This window comes from Solea senegalensis, linkage group LG20, assembly GCF_019176455.1.
Source record: "Solea senegalensis isolate Sse05_10M linkage group LG20, IFAPA_SoseM_1, whole genome shotgun sequence".
Classification (NCBI taxonomy): Eukaryota; Metazoa; Chordata; class Actinopteri; order Pleuronectiformes; family Soleidae; genus Solea; species Solea senegalensis.
Window position 1 is genome coordinate 20,105,799 of NC_058039.1, and position 21,790 is coordinate 20,127,588.

A 21,790-nucleotide genomic window follows, 5' to 3' on the forward strand; every position below is an offset into this window, starting at 1 on the left:
CAATAGAATTTAGCCCAAATTTTACGTGTTCTAGATAGATTGGGGGAGAAATTAGCCAGATTAAGATAGATGGTCGTTAAACTGGGAGAGAGGATAGTTAAACTAGTATTAAATAGCTAAATAATCCTAGATTTTTAACTGGATTAGGAGAGAAACATCTTAAATAAAAGCTAGCTAAATAAGGAGAGTCAGTAGCTAAATTAGCATGCTTGCTATTGAATTCTGCCTAAATAGGGTTGTATTCTCATCTAATTGAAAGAGACGCTAGTTAAATTAAGATAAATGCTAGTTAAACTGGGAGACAGGATCGTTAAATTAGGATTATATAGCTAAATCAGGCTAGATTTGACCTAGACTATAGGAGAAAAACATCATAAATTAAGATACAGCCGAGCTACATTTGGAGAGAAGCTCCATATATTTAGCATTAATATTCTACCTTGAAGAGATGCTAGTTAAATTGGGCTAAGGTAGTTAAATTAAAGTATATTTTAGCTAGATTGGGAGAGAAACTAGTTAAACACAAGCCTAATTGGGATATTTTGTGGGAACGGTAAAAGCTAGCTGAATTGGGATGTATCCTAGCTAATTTAGCTAAAAAAATTTAGCTTTAGAAACCAATGAATTTAAGATATAAGCTAGCTAAATTAGAACACATTTAGCTCAATTCTATGATATACGCTAGATAACTTAGGATAGACGCTAATTCATTTAGTATATACGACGAGCTCATTTATTTGGCATATGTTAAGCTAAATTAGGACATATTTTTAGTTGAGAAGCAAATTGATTTTTATTCCATGATTATTTGCGTGAACTGAGCGATTTTAAAGTCGAGGATTCGGTGGATTTTGTCTCCGACCCAAACACGGGTCAGAACCGTGTCGTCCAATCACAGGCGAGGACACGCAGAGACTCATCAGCGGACCTGAGTGAGAGCAGCGTCAGTCTGTGAGACGTTTACGCACACACACACACACGCACACACACACACACACACTCGGAGCCGTGAGACGTTCACACACCGCGGCGACGACACGGAGATTTAACGTGACTGAACTCGGCGGAGAAATATTTATATTTTTTAACAGAAAAACGCGTCTTTTCGCTGCTTTTAAACGCTTCCTTTGTGTTTTTTTTTCACGAATAACAGCGCGGGTTTTTTTTATGATTTATTTTCCATTATATTCATTCATTTATTTATTTATTTAATTTTTACTGCGGCTGAATCAATTTCCTCTTCCAGATCTGGGAATTACAATGAAACATGTAGGTGACACGTTTTTCTCCACTTCTCCAGCCCTGGAATCACAATAGAGGATCCACGCGAGGACGACACGAAACACACGACAACAGGTAATAAAATAATAGTAAAACATACAGAAGAATGTACGTGAATTAACGTGTTTAAGTTGAATTTAAGATGGGGAAATAAAGGGGAGAGTGTCGTAGTTTTACATCATCAAGTCTCGTTTTTCCATTGATATGAACTTAAACGCATCGTTTGCAGCACATTTGAGCCTCGTGGTGCGTTTATGGCACTGTTATTTGACTGTTTTTTAAGAAAGAAGACATCGCATCATGTAAATGTGTTCGCAGGGGGTGAAATGGTGACGGGTGCAGCATCTATAGCATCAGCATCTATAGCAGCAGCAGCTTCCTCTGTGCTGCGTTCAGGAACAAATAACAGGTATTTTCTGCCTTTATTTCCCCTTTTACTCTCCTTCATTTTGTCGGTGGTGCAGTGAGTGTGTGTGTGTGTGTGTGTCACAGAAAGGCTTTGATAACATCACATGCACAGATGCACACACACACACACACACACGCAGTGTGTGACGCCTCAGCATTTAATGCAACACATCCCTCCCATTTTGTGTTTGCAGCAGCAAACACTTGCATGCAGTCACCTGAAGAAATGTGTGTGTTTTTAATGCTTTATTCATAATGAAAGACAGAACACACACACACACACACACACACTGAGCATGATTGCCTCATGAATGCTAATACATCACTGCAAACTAAAGTGCTGCTCCCCCCCTGCACTGCTGCTGCCGCCGCCGCCTCATGGTCTTTATCTAACTCTGTACATTCATTATTTAATTCGTACAAATGTGTACAACACTGCACAGAACAACAGGTGCAACAAGAACCGTGTAAAACAAATTCATTGAGAATTAAAAGTGTGAATAATTGCAATTATTAAATCTAAGGAAAGAGCAGAGTCAACATTAAATCACCAGATGAGTTATTTACTTGTGATTTAAAGGGATTTTTAATCACGATATAAATCAAATCTATATCTCTTATTAATTAGCTCCACTATTAGGTCCACAAGCTGCGAGTTTGAGACCTTTTGACACACCTCAAATAATAATAATAATACGACTACTACTACTAGTAATAATAATAATAATAACAGTAATTTCAAAGGAAAATGATACAAATACAAAATGATTAAGAAAAAAAATATAGCATGTGTTAAAATGCTGCTTTTTAAAACATTGACTGTAAAACAGTGTAAAAGGGGGTTCTATATCAGGACATAAATTAAATCTATATTTCTGTCAGTTTGTGGGTGATATATTTTATAAATAATTTGTGTATATTTAGAGTCTAAATCCTGACATAGAAGATATACGTGGATATAAAGCTGTTGTTTTTCTGCACTTGTGCAAAGAGAGTGACAGTCTAAATTAAAAAATATATATATAATCTATTCTTTATGATCTGTAACACATGATCTTTAAATATAACCTTACACTGTGTATAAATACGGTAACATTCTGCTATAATTCAAATAATTAGTGCCTTTTTTAAAATATAATTTGTAAAATCCATGTATTTTCTCATTAATTTGATATATGTATCTATATGTATATATAGATACATATATGTATATATATAATATTTAGTGTTTTTTCCTAATACTTATCGATGCAACAGCCTTTAAAACATCATTACAGATACCTCCAAGTGTCCACTTTATTAGGAACATTGGCTTGTTATTGCAGATTCAATCATCCAGTCACATGGGTTCATGTAGTCATTGAGACGTGATGAAGTCGCTGCTGCTGAAGTTCATCACAGTGAGCAGTAAAGCAGATTTAAGTGACTTTAAATGTGTCTTTAATGGTCAAAGCTAACAGACTGGAAACGACGGTCAAATATGAAGACGCTAAAGGTCAAAAACATGAAGTTCTGTCTCATCAGCGAGCGTGCACAGTGTTTCAGTACTGCCACCTTCTGGAGTTAGAGAGCTCCTACATTCACACACACACACACACACACACATGCCATCACAGTTGACGTACTGGCTCTTTTATGGCGTTTCCATGGTTTTATACTGACAGTGCTGTCAGGGAACGAGTTCCCTAGAACATGTTCCTTTTCCCAGGAAAATGCAGTGGGGAGTGATTGGTATTTCCAACTGTTTACCTTCCTGTTCAATTCCAACCTTTATTTTCCTGTTTGCTGGGTTTTTGGACACAAACTCATCCCACAGTTCAACGGAAACGGCATGAAACGATCTCCTCCTTTGCCGTTTTAATAGACAGCATCATTTAGGGTTGTTCCTTCTGAACGGAGACATTTCCTGAAAACTCTGTAGTACATACGCCAGGCCTTAAGTGGCGCTGTAACGCTGGTAAACAGTTTCATCTAAAACACAGGAGAAGGAGAAGGAGACCGAGTAAAGACCTGAAATGGGAAAACGATAGATGGGATTTGCTGTTCTTCTGTTCATCCTTAACTCCTTACCAGGATGTTGGCACACATGTGTGTAATTACTGTAACTCCTATAGACCATAATATCTGGGAAATCCAAAAACTACGGACTGGCAATCTGTCAACGGGCTGTGTGACCCCCGCCTCTGCCCTATGTCAGCTGAGACTGGCAACCCTCATGTGGAGGATAAAGCGATAGAAGATGGATGGGTGGATGGATGGATGGATAGCGGAAAAGCAGAGAAGTAGATACTTGTCATGACGACAGGACCAATCACAGACCAAGATTCACGGGTGCGTCACATGTTTGTGGCGTCTGCTTCTCAGTACCGTGATTCCTCAACGGTCGAATAACTTTCCAAGGTAAAAGTTATCTTGGAAAAAGATTCCCCTCCAGCCATAAAATCCGAATAAATCCAGGCGATACCTGATCATCATGATGGTCATGAGATGGTTCAAGTATGATGCAGTCAGTGAAGTCCTCTTGGCCTCCATGTCCTCACCTTAAACTACCTTTGATCTGTTAGAATCATCAACCTGTTTGTGGCTTTCATCTATAACTGCACGGGAAAACATAATTTATACTCTATAATAAAATGTAGCACGAGGTCAAGAGGAGACGACGAGTCAACGGAAGACACAGAGGCTAACGTCAACGCTAATGGAGGCAGCAAATGGACGCCAGCTGCTGTAAAAGCACCAAGAACAACAGAACTCGTCATCCGTCGCCTCATTTCTGCTGAGAAGATCGTCCCGCCGCGACAGCGTGTGAAGACATGTGTACGGACGCGTCCCTCGACTCCAAGTGTCCCATCTGTTTGGACACATTTAACAACATCTCACACCTGGAACCGTGTTTCCACAACTTCTGCTTCCGCTGCATCAAGGAGTGGTCCAAGAACAAGGCCGAGTGTCCGCTATGCAAACAGCCCTTCAGCGTGATCTACTACAGCATCAGATCCGAGCAGGACTTCAAAATGTACGACCTGCATCTCAGGAAGACCAGGTTAGTCGGAAACGACGGCAGAGTCACGAACGACGTCACCGAAGATGACGACGACGACGTGATAAACCTCTGGGGGCAAATGTGCGGACAAGGGCTTCTGTTTCTGTTTTTTTACTGTTGTTTGTTTTTGGTCTTTTTGGGGATTTTGTTTTTTTTCCTATCAAGGTGCAGGACGTACTTCTAGACCAGGACTTTGTCCGTCCTCGAAAATCCTCCCCAGATAGCACACGTTTGTCTGCTTTGACTCAACACAACAGTTGAGGCGTTGGATTTCTGGAACGGGAAATTTGGATTTTATGCCGTCAGAGAAACAAACCATGGCCTCACGCTCTGCACCCTCAGAGTGAAGATTGCAGAATTGGAGAATCTCGACTCGATCCAGGATCCAGATCTTCTTTGTCTTCACTGAACTCATATAAGTCGGATCGTCAATGTACGTGTTCCTCAAAGTTGTTCTGCAGTCTTTCATTTGCATCGGAACCCTGAAGTGTCGGCGCTGACAGTGATGTCACCTCCGAGTTCATGGTGTTCCAGAGAGAAGTCAGAGTAGCCATTGTTAGCATTAGCAGTCGATAACAACCTCTACGCGGTATTTGGTGCAAACAAACTTTTGATTTACCGTGAAACAAATAAGAAAGTCTGCGTTTCTGAGTTGGAAATCTGAGGTCCCCGTGACCTCGGAAATACAGAGTCCCAACTACGAATGGAATGCACCCCTCTCTGGCTACAGCAGAACCACAAACAGGCCCCGCCCACTCTGGCTGGTTCTTCAAAACATAGATTTTCTGATTCGTGTTGACGTTCGCTGGAAAGATATTGATGAAAAAAAGAAATCCATAGACTGATCTTTGAATACTTGACATGTCTTGACTTTCGTGACCATGAAGATTTCTAGATTTCTAGCTAGTTCTGGTGTCATGATTGTTGTCCTCCATTTGAACCACAAAACAACACAACATCGGCATTCTCCCGACGAGCAAAGGGGGCGCGGATGTCGACCAAGCTGTGCTCACAGCGCCCTCTACTGTGATTACCTCTAACTGTTTGAACTTTAGTGTTTAACTTTGAATTATCACCTGTGACTACTCTAGCCTTGCACTGTGTGGTCATATTAAATAAATTAATATAACTAGTTTGGGGTCAATTTTAAAGTTTGGAAAAATCTCTATCACGATGAAGCAAAATTGGTTTGGAAAGCACGAGATTTCCTGAGTGTCTGCGATGTTTTAAGTATGTATTTGTCGCTTTATCTCACTGTTGGAGCAGTGGATCAACAACTCCTGTGTGTGTGTGTGTGTGTGTGTGATGTTAAAATCACTGCTTTTCTCTATGGGCTTTGGTGTGGGAGAGTGAGTGGTTTACAAACTTCAGTTTCCTGTAGGAAAAGTCTGTAACAGTGTGATAAAGACGTGAACATGCTATAAAGATATCATAGACTTGTGTAGTCTAGTAGACAAGCCTTTAGTTTGTGGACTGTCCCTTTAAGTACATTTCATAACAAACGACTTAACATCGTCAAACACAAAGGACATTTAATGCTAATGATTGATGGTTTAACTTCAGTCATTTTGTGCTTTTGCTGAAGTGTACTTCATACTGTGTGTGTGTGTGTGTGTGTGTGCGTTTGGGCATGTACTCGTGTAGGTGGTGTGTGTAGGTGAGTGTTTGTGGATGATATCACCTCACATATGGTTGCAGGGGCTGTGTGTGTGTGTGTGTGTGTGTGTGTGTGTGTGTGTGTTTTAGAGCCACACACCCACAGAACATGAGCCTCAGTGGTTTCACACTGAAGTGAAGCTGCTGCAGCCTCACGTCCTCCACAGCTCATGGCTGTTTGTTTGGATCTTCACCTGCAGCAAAATGACAGACTGGACCTTTAAATACAGCGTGTGTGAAGGCAGCTGTGGGCAGTGAATGTTCATTTCTCTATAAATAAACTCTGATTATTTAACAGCTGCTCATCACAGCAGACACAGAGGGATGCTTCAGTCTTTATTGACTGAATATGACATATGACAATATGACATGACGTATACATCAGGACAATATTTAATCTGAAATGTAAAATCTAAAAAAAAAGCTTGTAGAAATATTGAATATATTGCGATTTCAATTAAATTTTGGTTAATGGTTCAGCCCTATGCAAAAGCCCCGACTGACTCCCAGATGCATGTATTATGCTGAGTTTGAATGCTGAGTTTGAATGAGTTTCAATGGTACATTTTTGGCACTTAACGGTCTGAGTGTAACACTTTTTTGTACACAGTGGAAAACCAGAGAAAGCAACTTGTTTTAAAGTTGTCGTTTCTCAAGTACAGTTGATGATACAGATTCAATTTGGCTTGTGAGCGTCAGGAGGCTTTCAGCAGCTCCCACATTTAAATTTGTGGAAAAACGGGCGTGAACTGACCGAGAAACAACCGTTTTAAAATCCCGCTCGAGATCCAACTCCAGAGCAGGTTTTTAACATGGGAGCGCAGAACTCTCTGTGCTTTTAGGGCTGAAGTCTCGTGACCGTTTAAAGTTTCAGCCACGTCTCTGCGTTCGAGCGTAACGACACTGTGAGGCTCCAGAGTGGGCGAAGGTTTTTCATTCATGTGTATGTGGGAATTATGAGCAGTTTGAGATTTTTAGCAAACCATTCCCGATCAAAGCGCAGGGTTTGATATAAGTTGCTAAGCAGGCACTCACGTGCATACACGTGCATGAATATGTATGAATGAACACATGAAAGCTCAGTATTTTCTCTGAGCGTACAAACGTGCCTGAAAATGGCCGCCGTCTGAAGCGACACCTTCCTGTTGGCTGCGACTTGGCGTGGACGCGTGCGAGCAGACGGAGCTCAAACATTTACTTTTACGCCTTGTGAGGGAAAAATTAGACGGAGTGAGAGCGATTGTACATTTGATGGACGTGCTGCAGTGATGATGTCTCACTCGTTCACTCATTCACACTGTGTGTGTGTGTATGTGTGTGTGTGTGTGTGTGTGTGCTTCACAGTTTTGATGAGACCATACGGTGGAGAGTCAATGAGAACATTACCACGTGGACACAAACAGTGATTCACCCGCTCACGATTGATTAAAGTGACTGATTAAAGACGCTTGTTCATCGTGCAGATGCTTCATCTCACACTTATTATCAGACACGGTTTACGTCCTTTATTCTTCTCGGCCTGTTAAAGGGATAGTTCAGCCACTTAACATTCTGTTCATGTCTTTTTATTTCACTGCAAACTGAAGGTTTTGTGGCTTTGTAAACCACTCACTCACTCACTCACTCACTCACTCACTCACACCAAAGCCCAGAGAGAAAATCAGTGATTTTAACGTGTGACAAATGTCTTATTTAAAATCCTTCAGTCAGATTGACCTCAGTGACACAAAGTGACCACACGAGGCAGCACTAGAGCAGCAGCTAAAATCACAGATTATCTCTCTGGGCTTTGGTGTGGGAGAGTGAGTGGTTTATGGACTTCAGTTTCCTGTTGGAAAAGTCATGAACACGTTCTTAACAACCATCATTTCCAGGTTTGTGAAACATCGATAAATAAGCAGCTCTGAATACTGACGTGAACCCTGACTTATATTCAATTATATTATATCATAAATGATATTAGATGTTTTTCCAAAACAGTTCAGACTGAATCACGATGTGTCATCGCGTTTCACCGTCAAACATGTGGCAGAAATAAATCATTATGACATTATGTTGTGTCACATTAATGGAGGCAGAGGCTTCACCAAACACAATCATCTGAAAAACCAGGCTGCATTAATGGATTTTATTTATAAACCAGTTTTATTCCACTACCACCTCTGTTCTCTGTGTGTGTGTGTGTGTGTGTGTGTGTGTGTGTGTGTGTGTGTGTCAGGACCAAGGGCAGTGCACTGACCTTTATGGACAGAGTTCACTGTGATGACTCTTCTGCAGTCTCTGTTATTATACTGCTGCTGCTGCTGCTGCTGCTGCTGCTGCTGCTGCTGCATGCACTGGCACAGTTCCCAGCATGCTTCAGAGAGAGAGGGAAGGGGAGGGAAAGACCAGAGCTTTAGTGAAGAAGAAGTAATTGATATTTTTACGGTGCATTCACAGTGGTCCTTCTTAAACAAATTTACCAGGTCTCATGAATGCATCTCGGAGCTGCTGCTCCTCTCAGTTGGGAACCCCCACGGAAGTGCCGACATTTACGAGGGTCGTTGAATGCATCGTGTCGCTTTTTTACGATAAATGACATAATATATGAACAAATAAAAGTAAATAAATAAAACTTTCTGTATTTATGTATTATTTTCTTTATTCTTTGGTTAACGTGTTTTTCTTTATGTATTTATTTGTTAATAAAAGAAAAAAATTAAAGTCAAATTCTGTTGTAACGACTTAAAGGTGAAGAAGAGTTCATAACTGAGCTTTTCATACACACACACACGTGTGTTTTTATTCAATATTCTACATATTTGACTTAATTCCTGCCTTGAAGTGCAGAAGACGTCATAGATGCTCCAAACTAACTCTGAGACGTTACTTTGTCTCGTGTCATGATGTTGACGTTACATATCATAAAGATAAAGATGACGTTAAAGAAAACACACAACAGCAAAATGTCTCTTTTTCTTCTTCCTTTGTTTTTTTCACTCTCTCTCTTTTCATTGCTGCAGTGCTATTCTGAGTCGCTCGTCCCACGCACCAACACACACACCTCCCAGTGTGTGTGTGTGTGTGTGTGTGTGTGTGTGTGCAGACACATAAACACATGTTGACAGATGTACACACACACACGCACACTCAGTGACCACTTTATTAGGTACACAATAGAGGTGTCCACAAACAGAGAAGACATTTCAAACACCACAGAGACAGCAGAGACACACACTGTGTCCTGGAAACACAACAGCAGGGACACAAATCCATACACCTGTGTGTGTGTGTGTGTGTGTGTGTGTGACAGACAGACAGACAGACAGATGTGGACGATAGCAGAAACCTTTAAACATAGGCCACTTCCTGTTTCCTGTGGTGGGGCTATTGAAATCACGTGAGACTTGAACGTGATAGTCTCGCGTGACTGCGAGATGTTAGCTAAGCTTTGTTTATTTCGCTGTAGTTTTACTTTAAAAAAAGAAAAAAAAACCATATAACTTCACTTTCGCTGATTGTTCATTTTAAATAAAAGCTAACAGCTAATTTATCGTAGGTCAATTTTGTTTTTTATTATAATTTTAGGATTAAAGAGACCCACCCTCTTTTACAATTCACATGCTTTAGTTTTGTGACAGGGAAGAGGATACGTGCCACATGAGGACAAAACAACCTGAATTCTGAGGTTTATAATAATAATAATAAATAATAATGACTTAGATCAAAGTCATAATTCTGATTAAAAAAGTCTCATTCTCATTTTATTTTTTAAATTCTGACTTTTTAAAATCAGAATTCTTACTTTAATCTCAGAATTTTGACTTTTTAAAATGAACATGACGCCCTAATGAAAATCTCCTTCATTACACAGGAAAATTAGTATTTTTCCAAATGAATATGGAATGAAACGTGATGGTCAGTAAATCCTAATTTTATTGTACTTCATTTCTTTATGGTTTCATTAAACCTGTGGATGCTCAGTCCGTGTTTCACGTGTCCACGCCTGTGGTCCATATTCAGTGGTTGGTTTTTATTTTGTGATTGAGTGAATGTTGTGCTCGTGCAGAGAGGCAGCAGACGCTCAGCTGTGACTCAGCAGGACGCTCCTTAATTACAACATCTGAGGAAACAGGTCGGAAAAAGCCCGGAGGTTTGGAGCCGCGCTGATGTGAAGTCACGCTGTCACATCGTCACTGCAGTGTCCACAACCCTCCAGCAGAGAGCGCCGCCTTATTTACTGTGACCCAGGAAACACTTCCTGTCAAACATCCTGTTCTCTCGAGAAAAGAATGGAACGCTTTTAACGTTTTATTCGTCTTTTCATCTTTGACGTTTATTTTGCTGAGATAAAGACGTACATGTTCTTCACGTAGTGTTGGCTGAAACGATTTTATTATAAATGACTAAAGAGTGAAAATATTAAACTAAACAATAAAAATTAAAATGTCATACAGCCGTTTATCAGAACAGATTTTCCTCTCTAACTCACTACATGTTGTTTTATTTCTCCTACAGTGTGAAGATCGGTGGATGTGAAGCTGCGAGTTAATACAGATTTCTGCTCCAGCGCCCCCTGGAGGATTCCTGAGGGATTTCTCTCTTTTTTATTAATATAAATAATAATAATAATAGTTATTATTATCTCCGCTGCTCTCCTCACTTCAAATCATTCCATCGGGGGAGTGTTCTTCTCCTCCTCGTCCTCCCACTGTGTCTTTTCTAAGAAAAACCAAAACCAGACGCCAAACTGAAGCAAAAATACAAGGAAACAGAAGAATTAATGGAACTGTAATCGTCATCATCTGTCTCATTAACGTCAGCTACACAAACACCATCATCACCGCTGCTGCTCTGAAAAGTTCGGAGATTCATCGTCTCCGTCTTCCAGTTGTTTCTTCCACGCGTTGATGTCCGAAGACTAAACCCCTCCCCTTTTTATGGAATCCCAGTGACCTCTGTGACCTCCTACCTTATCTTCTTCTTTGAGAAACATGCAACTTAGAACCTGTCACTGTTTTCACACGTTTGGTGGAAGAAGATCCGGTTTAAAAATCTAAAGCCATACTGAACAGCAGCCATAGCAAGTGACCGCATTTATGGAAGAACACCTGACGATGTTTGGAGTGACGCTGGGTCGCGTCGCACATTCAGGGAGAAGAAGAAGACGCTGAAGTGGTCGCCCTGTAACGGCCCGCGTGTCGGGTTTCTCCCGCCGCCCGCTTTCGTCGCCGCCTCGCAAACGTTCCCCCTCAGCGTTGACGGATGAATCCGGACATTTTCATGTCTGTTCTGTGGGCAGAACCTCGCTGCCCCGCTAGAACCGGGCCCAAGCCGTCCTTCGTCCTCTTCTGCTGGACCAAGCTGAACTCGGAGCAGAGACACTCGCGCGAGGGAATCGAACGCACATAAGATATCGGTCCGTGTTGTTTGTTGTTGGGTTTTTTCTGTGAATGTTTTTCCAGAACCGATCTCTGGACGTTTTCTTCTTCTTCCTCTTCTTCTTCTTCTTCTTCTTCTAGCATGAACCTTTATCAGTGAAACACACACACACACACACACACGCGAAGTCTAAATCCGATATTCTGCGATCACTGAAACCAAAACTTCAAGCATTTTCACCTTTACTGCTCATTTAAAGTTACACTCTGTTTACTCTCACACACACACACACACACTAGATTTTTTTAAATTAAACAATTTGTCCGTCTTCACGTTCAAAAGTGCCAAATCTTCCTTTGTGCGTTAGAAGTGGTCAAACAAAAGCGTTAAAGGTCAAAGTTTACATACTCGATGTTTACAGATTCTTCACTTTCTTACGTGAACATTTTTCCATGAACAATTCTTTCTTCGGTCGTTGTTTGACGAGTTTACATTTCTCTCGTTTACGAATAACAGAAACAAATAAACGTCACTGCCTGTGTTTTCTGCTGCCATAACAAAGAAAAAGTCATCATTGATTATTTTCCGATCAATAGCCATTTCACAGGAAGTTCTACTCGGGCCTAAAAAACGCCGACAAACCTCATTGTTTACAAAAGCTGCTCAAAGGAAGGATTTGTTTACATTACGACGAGGGAGTGAAATGCGAACTTTTGCCCAAAAAACGTGAATCTACGCTAAAGTGTGGACAAAACAGGAAGTGACTTTTTCACACCGAGGGTTTTTTTATACACGGAGACGCCGCCATCTTGGATGAGGACGCTAATCGTTAACAGTGCTAACTGAGCTATCTGTTGTTTTTTACATTGACTCAGAAAGTTCACGATGAGACCTTTAATTTCGAGAAGGATGTTTCGTTCGTCGCTCGTTCTCTTGTTTTTCTTCTGCCTTGCTGTTTCCACGGTAACCATCGCCACAGTACGACGGGCTAGCGTCAGGACTCTGACTGGCGGCGGCTCGGCTGCAGCTGCTAAAACCAGCGCCACCTTGTTCCTCCTGACCGGCTACAAGCCGCCAGTGCCACCGCCGCTGCCCGCTGGACCCAAGGTGGCGCCAAAAGCAGCCGAGGTGGAGGACGGGGAGGACGATCCCCCGGCGGTGGCTGAACTTCCTCCGAAGCCCCTCCCCCAGACCATGTTGCCAAGGAATATGACGGCTGACGCCCTGAAGCCGCCACTCATGCCGGCGCAGGTGGCTCCTCCTCCAAGACGATTGGTGGACATGGACGTGTGCAGGTACGACCGTCGCTAACATCTAAATCTAACCATTTACAGGAGATCCCTGAACTTGATTGATTTGTGAAAATGTAGGCGTGGCCAACCAGATCTTTGGAGATACATCAACAAAAACGGAAATCGGACTAAAAATGAAGCGAATAAAAACATATGAAATGTCGTAAGAATAATGCTGCGTTCTGTGCACTACCACAGAATTATGAATTTAAGTTGTAATAATGTCAGAATAAAGTTGCGATATTACCAGAATTATGTCGCAATTTTACGTGAATAAAGTCTCAATAATATGAAAATAAAGTCACAATATCATGATAATAAAGTCGCATTATTATGAAAATAAAGTTGCGATATTATGAATAAAATGTAAGAAATTATTCTTACATTTTATTCATAATATCGCAACTTTATTTTCATAATAATGCGACTGCATTCCATTTATGTCTGAATTTCCAGCTGAGAAGTCGCAAATGCAAACATGTCGCTCTGGCCCTTGTTAGCTGGACGATGTATATGTTATTTTGTGATGTTCCAACTACAAATGGAACGCACCAACAGTTTTCTGACATTTTCTGAACCAAACAATGGAATTAAATGAATTAAAGGTGAAATTATCAACAGCTAGAAATATCTGAAAAATAAATACAATGTCAGGAAAATCAGGTTTACAACCGGTTGTGTGTAATACAAGTCATCTGTGTGTTGTACACAGTCAGCTAAAAATTTAACAGCCTCCGACATTAATTTTGTGCGTCGTCTAATTTCCTTTCTTGTGTGTGGTGTGTAAAAGTCAACAGCACTTCACGGTTCCTCTCCTGGGCTGCGGCTCACAGGCGTCTTGCTGTTGCTAGGCAACAGGTCATGGGCTCTAAATCAGTTGTGTGTTGGCGAGCGGCTGCTGCTGCACACGGCAACAACAGACGCTTTCAGGCACTCGAACGCAGCACGATAACAACAGATCTATAAGTTACGACGAGCTTGAACACCTCACCACTTTAAACTGAAATGATGTTTTTTCTTTTTCTAACAGTGATGTCACATCACAACAATAACTAAAGGACTGAGGAACAACCACGTTCACTACGACACAGAATTATGAGCCTCACTCAATATATTTAAGTTGTAATAATATCAGAATAAATTTGCAGTGTTACAATAATAAAGTCTCAGTGTTACGATAATGAAGTCGCAGTGTTACGATAATAAAGTCTCAGTGTTACAATAATACAGTCTCAGCGTTACGATAATACAGTCTCAGTGTTACGATAATAAAGTCTCAGCGATAATAAAAGTGTTACGATAAAAAGTCTCAGCTACAATAATAAAGTCTCAGTGTTAGGATGATAAAGTCGGAATGTTATGATAATAAAGTCTCAGTGTTACGATAATAAAGTCCCAGCGTTACGATAATAAAGTTGCAGTGTTACAATAAAGTCTCAGTGTTACAATAATAAAGTCTCAGCGTATAATAAAGTCTCTACAATAAAAAGTTGCAGTGTTACAATAATAAAGTCCCAGTGTTACAATAATAAAGTCTCAGTGTTACATAATAAGTAAGTTACAATAATAAAGTCTCAGCACGATGTTACAATAATAAAGTCTCAGCTGTACGATAATAAAGTCTCAGCATTACATAATAAAGTCTCAGCATTACTATAATAAAGTTGCAGTTACGATAATAAAGTCTCAGTGTTACGATTATAAAGTAGCTCACACGATAATAAAGTCTCAGCATTACGATAATAAAGTCTCAGCATTACGATAATAAAGTTGCAGTGTTACGATAATAAAGTCTCAGTGTTACGATAATAAAGTCTCAGTGTTACGATAATAAAGTTGCAGTGTTACGATAATAAAGTCTCAGTGTTACGATAATAAAGTCGCAGGTTACGATAATAAAGTCGCAGTGTTACGATAATAAAGTCTCAGTGTTACGATGATAAAGTCGGAATGTTATGATAATAAAGTCTCAGCGTACGATAATAAAGTCTCAGTGTTACGATAATAAAGTCTCAGTGTTACGATAATAAAGTCGCAGTGTTACGATAATAAAGTCTCAGTGTTACGATGATAAAGTCGGAATGTTACGATAATAAAGTCTCAACGTTACAATAATAAAGTCTCAGTGTTACGATGATAAAGTCGGAATGTTATGATAATAAAGTCTCAGCGTTACGATAATAAAGTCCTAGCGTTACAATAATAAAGTCTCAGCGTTACGATAATAAAGTCCTAGCGTTACAATAATAAAGTCTCAGCATTACGATAATAACGTTGTGACGTGTGTGTGTTTCAGAGGCTACTTTGACGTCATGGGCCACTTCGACAGCACATTTAACTGCTCCAAAGACAGCTACATCTACTGCTGCGGCACATGTCATTACCGCTTCTGCTGCGAGCACCAGAGGAGCCGCCTGGACCAGGACTCCTGCACCAATTACAAGTCCCCGGACTGGGCCGAGCCGCTGGTCCCTGTCACCGTTCCCGCCAACAACAAGCCCGACCCGGACTTTGAGACACTGCAGCAGCAGAACAGCAGGTGAGGGGCGGGGCTTGGGTAGAATTATTCTCAGCACTTTGCACACATGACTCAGTTTGTTTACGCCGCCATGTTGGCAGCAAAAAAAACCCAAAATGGAATCAGTGTCTGTTTTCAGGTGTCAGAGTGAAATCCATGGAAATGAAGGAATCTATCCCTGAACCTGACACACTGAATATATCTGATATATATATATGATGATTACTTTCATTGATTTGTCGATTATTTTCTCGATTAATCGAGCATTTGTTTGCAGAAGAAAGTCTCCTCTGTTTTTGTTCCATTTCTGTGGCAACAGTGCCACATACAGGCCTGGCATATGTACTACAGCATTAAGAGTCATGTGGGGGTTTTCGTGTGTGTTTGAAAACATTTCTTTTTTTTAATCTTTCCTGTCATGCTAACGTTATATTTACCCGGCCTCAGCACGGCGTACGTGATCGGCGGAGTGATCACCTTCACGGTGGTGGTGGCCGTGGGCGTCAGGATCGCCTTCAGCAAGGTGGCGCGTCGACCGCGGAACAGAGACGTCAACATGCCCAGGTGAGGGCGACGCCCACGTTTATGACTCACAAACTTACGATAAAAGTTTGAAAGGTTGAATTCTCTCTTGTCTTGTCTTCAGGTCGCTGGTGGACATCCTGCGACACCAGTCGAGCCCCGTGCAGCAGGGAGAGAGGAACAACACGGCCATGTTGACGAGCTCCGCCTCTAAAAACCTCTATACCCCCGTCCTGCAGAGCAAAGACAACCGCAGTGAGTGTCAGAAAACACAGGATTTACACTGGGTTTTTCACCATATCATCATCATGGCTTTAAAATCGAATATTCCCCGATATTACTAAAATATACATATATATATGTATATGTATATATGTACATATATATGTATGTATATATGTATACAGTACTGTGCAGAAGTCTTAGGCCACCCTTAGATTAGTTGTTTTAGCAATGCTATAACGACAATAGAGGATCATTATTTCTATTTCACTTTACTGGGACACATCCAGAAAACATGTATGCAGAAAAAAAAACATCCTCTACAGGTGTCAAGTATGTAGCGTGATCTACGCTTACACTTGAACAATAACACAGCTCTGTTCATACTCATTCATGTTACTGGTAAATCCTGTGTTTGTTCTACTATTTCATTTAAAGAAATATCGGCGGTAAAAAAGCGTCTGTTACGCCAGGTTTATTCCAGACATACACGTGTCGCATGAGTTCAACTCATTGACAGCTCGCTAATATGTCACAGGAGCAGCTTTAAGTCCAATGATCACAGAATTTGACAGACAGAAAGAACAACAGAGATGGTAGTGCCTGAAACCTTTGCACAGCACTGTAAAAAGAAATCTACTTTAAAGTTAATCTAACAAACATTCACAATTGTATTTATAGATTAATTTTTTTCTATATCCAGATGAAATCATCTCTTAACCTGATCACATATCAGAGTTAAAAATAATTTGTAATTAAAAAAGAAAAAGAAAAAAAGAAATTAGGGGGAAAAAACAATGAGGAAAAGCTTTGTTTTTTTCATTTAATATTAAATAAAATAGGATATTTGAAATATTAAATATTCTCATTGAAGAAACTAAAATCACTGATTTTATAAAATTTTAATTAAACTAAACACAAAAAAGTGAATTTATGATCAATGAATTAAAGTTAATGAACAAAATTAGCTTGTTTTCTCAAATAAAAACATGAAGTAATATTAGTTATTTCTCTCTAATGTTGCATATTTTTATGTTATTTCTTTATAACAATAATTTGCAGATTGTTTTCCTTTTTTCTGATTTAACTCCAAACGTGTTTTTTTTTGCTGATTTTTTGTTTATGACAGAATCTGATATTTTGTAACGATCACAGGAAAAAAGTCACTGATGGATCAAAGTGACGCTGAGTGACTTTCTGTTTAAACAACAACAACAACAACAACACACTCTTCTTTCTTTACTTTCTCTGTCTCTCTCTCTGTCTGTCTCTCTCTCTCTCTCTCTCTCTCTCTTTTCTCTGTCTCCCTCTCTCTCTGTCTCTCTCTCTCTCTCTGTCTCTCTCTCTGTCTCTCTCTCTCTGTCTGTCTCTCTCTCTCTGTCTCCCTCTCTCTGTCTCTCTCTCTCTCTCTCTCTCTCTCTCTCTCTGTCTCTCTCTCTCTCTCTCTCTGTCTCTCTCTCTCTCTGTCTCTCTCTCTGTCTCTCTCTCTGTCTCTCTCTCTGTCTCTCGAGTGGTTTTGTCCGTCAGTTTTGTCGGCTCTGCTCTCTTTGCAGCTGGGAACTTGCACCACCATTTTAACCAGCAGGGGTCAGCACCCAGCCCCAAACACTCTGCCACCATCGGTAAGCCTCGTGGTCAGCAGCGGCGGCAGCGGGAGTGGCGGTGGTGCAGCGGTTGAACAAACAGCCTCACCACGTCACTGTCTGTGTGTCCTGTTGTTCTTCACTCTTAAAAACTGCTGTGTCACCGTTAACGCCACCTCACAATACTACAGTATTTATATTATATCACTGAATTTCAGCTCTAAACAAAACAAAATAAAATAATAAAAATATGTTTACATGTGACAAGAAAACATAATATAATGTCCACTTATGTCACACAATCACGATATAAGTCATGATACAGTATTAAAGTAGCAATAGGATATCATGATATTATCACAGTATTTAAGTCACAATACGATTTTATTGCCACACTTAAGTCACGATGCGGTATTATCATGATATTAAAATACGATATACGATATTGTCACGATATTAAAGTCTACCATGACGATGATATTATCACAGTGGATATTTATTTAACTCACAATATAGTATCACAATATTTAAGTCACAATATGATATTATCACGATATTAAAGTTGTGATACGATATTATCTCAATATTTAAGTCACAACACAATATTATCACGATATTAAAGTTGTGATACGATATTATCTCAATATTTAAGTCACAACACAATATTATCCGATATTAAAGTTGTGATACGATATTATCACCGACATTTAAGTCACGATACGATTTTATCGCCTTAAGTCACAACACGATAGTAGTTAAAGTTGTGATACTATTATCTCAATATTTAAGTCACAACACAATATTATCACGATATTAAAGTTGTGATACGATATTATCTCAATATTTAAGTCACAACACAATATTATCACGATATTAAAGTTGTGATACGATATTATCACGACATTTAAGTCACGATACGATTTTATCGCCATACTTAAGTCACAACACGATAGTAGTTAAAGTTGTGATACGATATTATCTCAATACTTAAGTCACAACACAATATTATCACGATATTAAAGTTGTGATACGATGTTATCACGATATTTAAGTCGGGATAGGATATCATCTCAATATTTAAGTCACAACACGATATTATCGCAATATTTAAGTCGCAATACGATATCACAACACTCAAGTCACGGTACGATATTATGATATTTAAGTCACAGCACGATATTATCACAATATTAAGTCATGACATGATATTATCGTGGTATTTAAGTCACAACACGATATTATTATCATGATATCTAGGTCACGAAACAATATTATCCCGATATTGAAGTCATAATACAATATTATTATGATATTATCATGTTATTTAAGTCATAATATTTTCCTCCACCTCTAGTGTGAACATATTTATATTTAAATAAATTTTTGTGTAGAAGTCGTGTTGAATGTGACACATTCAATTTTAAGAGTGTGAGCTGGCCCCGCCCTCTGCTTTACGCAAGCCTGTTTGCCCCTCCCACCCCCCCCACGGGTGCCAAATGTGCTGCTGCTTCCTCTTCCTGTTCGTGTTGGTGTTGTTTGTGTTTGTGCTCACAGCTGACACCAGCACACATGAACCCAGGTCTGTGCTCTGTCTGTCTGTCTGTCTGTCTGTCTTTCTCAGGCTTTGCACCAAGAAAACACAAAAGCAATGCCAGCACTTTACTCTCGTCCTTCAGATCAGCAACAAAAACATCAGAACTCGGACTGAACCAGTTTAACTCATCTAACAGTTCTGCACCAAAATGAGGAAGTTTTACACCTGACTGGACCTGATTTGTTCTAGAAACTGCACTAAACAGCATAAAAAATGAGGTCCATCTTAAAAATAGTGCCCTCTACTGACAAAAACTTGTATTTTCAATAACTAGTACCGAATATATCAAGATAGGATTGGAGAGGTTCGGGCTCCAGGGCCCCTGAGCAGCTGAACCCCCCCCCCGGGCCCCGGTAGGCCCGCCCAGTAATCCATCCATGTCCTGTTGCGTTTTGTTTTTTTTCTAAAATAAATAATCCTTTTTATGTTTTCTTTTATTTTGGTACTAATTCTTATAAAATAAGAGCCTCTGACTTTGTCTTTTTACTACTTCCTGCGTAAACCCTTTGCCACAAGACTTATAACATAAAAATCTACACGAGGCAGCAGTAGACCAGCGGCTCCTGTGTCCCCGCCAGCTGGAATCACTCATTTTCTCTATGGACTTTGGTGTGGGAGAGTGAGTGCTTTGCCCTTTTGAACACATGACATTAAGACTTTTGAGATTCCTTTTTGTGGTACTTGGAGGTTTTTGTCATCCAGTCTCACCGTCAGGCTTCCTGTGTTAGATAACGTGAGCGTGCTCCTGAAGAGGAAACAGAACCCTTGAGCTCAGTGAGTCAGAGACTCTGCTCTCGCTCTCGCTGCAGCTCATTTTTTCCATGACAACGGCATCAGAAACCTCTGTCAGCCGTCATCGTACATGTAGGTGTTACAAGAACAAATCCATTCACTCTTGCACTCCTGGAAAATGACCGGCCCTAATTCTGTTACTGTGACACGTTGTTATTATGAAAAGAGAAAAAAAGACATGTAAGTCAGCGTTACTGTGGTCAGTGAAGAAACTGTAGAAACTATGTGATCTCACAGCTGGCATTACTTTGTTACCCCTGTGTGTGTGTGTGTTTAACATCCACAGCACTGCAGTGTGTGTGTGTGTGTGTGTGTGTTCCCCAGGTGACGCTTAGCGCAGACATTATTGGCCATAATTGCCCATTACTGTCAGTGGTCAATGAGCAGCATATGTCCAGCAGTAATCTTAACAAGATCACGGCCCATAACCACGACCGTCCTGACACACTGGACAAAATGGCCCCATTTTCCCACAGTTACGTAACTTCTCACTGTCACGTTCTCGTCCTCGAGTGCTGACGGCACAACATCATCGAGTTTCTGTCCCCACGTCATCGTCTGATTAGATTTGATTGAAACACAGTTTAGAAACGCTTTAACATCTTTATCTCACTGTTACACAGACTTTACCTACAGGAAACTGAAGTTTGGAAACCACTCACTCTCCCACACCAAAGCCCACAGAGAACATCTGTGATTTTAACATCACACACACAGGAGTTGTTGATCCACTGCTGCCTCCATCACTAAGTTCAAATGTCTTATTTTGTAAAATTTGACTTTTGAAATCCTTCGATCAGATTGACCTCAGTGACATAAAGTGACCACACGAGGCAGCAGAAGACCAGCAGCTCCTGTGTCCCCACCAGCTAAAATCACTGATTTGTGAGTGGTTTACAAACTTCAGTTTCCTGTTGGAAAAGTCAATAACTCAACGATGATACGGTAATAATTCAACGATGATACGGCAATAATTCAACGATGATGCGGCAATAATTCAACAATGATACGGCAATAATTCAACGCGATGATCGACGGCAATAATTCAACAATGATGCGACGTAATAATCAGCGATGATGCGGGGAATAGCGATGATACGGCAATAATTAATATCGCGATGATATGTAATAATTGCGATGATACGCAATAATTCAATGATGATACAGCAATAATTCGCGCAATAATTCAACGATGATACGGCAATAATTCAACGATGATGCAGGGAATATTTAACGATGATACGGTAATAATTCAATGATGATACAGCAATAATTCAACGATGATACGGTAATAATTCAACGATGATACGGCAATAATTCAATGATGATACGATAATAACTCAACGACGACACGGTAATAATTCAACGATGATACAGTAATAATTCAACGATGATACGGCAATAATTCAACGATGATGCAGGGAATATTTCCATGATACGTAATAATTCAACAGATGATACGGCAATAATTCAACGATGATATGGCATCCAACGATGATGAGGGAATATTTAACGATG

General features: G+C 40.1%; 1 protein-coding gene across 2 annotated transcripts in view; it reads left to right on the forward strand.

Annotated features, from left to right (window-relative positions):
* The first annotated feature begins 993 nt into the window (after positions 1-993).
* Positions 994-21,790, forward strand: part of shisa7b (shisa family member 7) — a 28,404-nt gene continuing 7,607 nt past the window's right edge. Inside the window, exons 1-7 of one of the 2 annotated variants that reach the window (XM_044053442.1) lie at positions 994-1,356; positions 1,600-1,690; positions 10,886-13,044; positions 15,338-15,580; positions 16,007-16,123; positions 16,206-16,336; positions 17,857-17,925. In XM_044053442.1, the coding sequence (XP_043909377.1) occupies positions 12,635-13,044; positions 15,338-15,580; positions 16,007-16,123; positions 16,206-16,336; positions 17,857-17,925 (970 nt within the window). In that variant the 5' untranslated portion in view covers positions 994-1,356; positions 1,600-1,690; positions 10,886-12,634. The remainder of the gene's footprint in view (positions 1,357-1,599; positions 1,691-10,885; positions 13,045-15,337; positions 15,581-16,006; positions 16,124-16,205; positions 16,337-17,856; positions 17,926-21,790) is intronic. The other variant, XM_044053444.1, reaches the window with a different exon arrangement.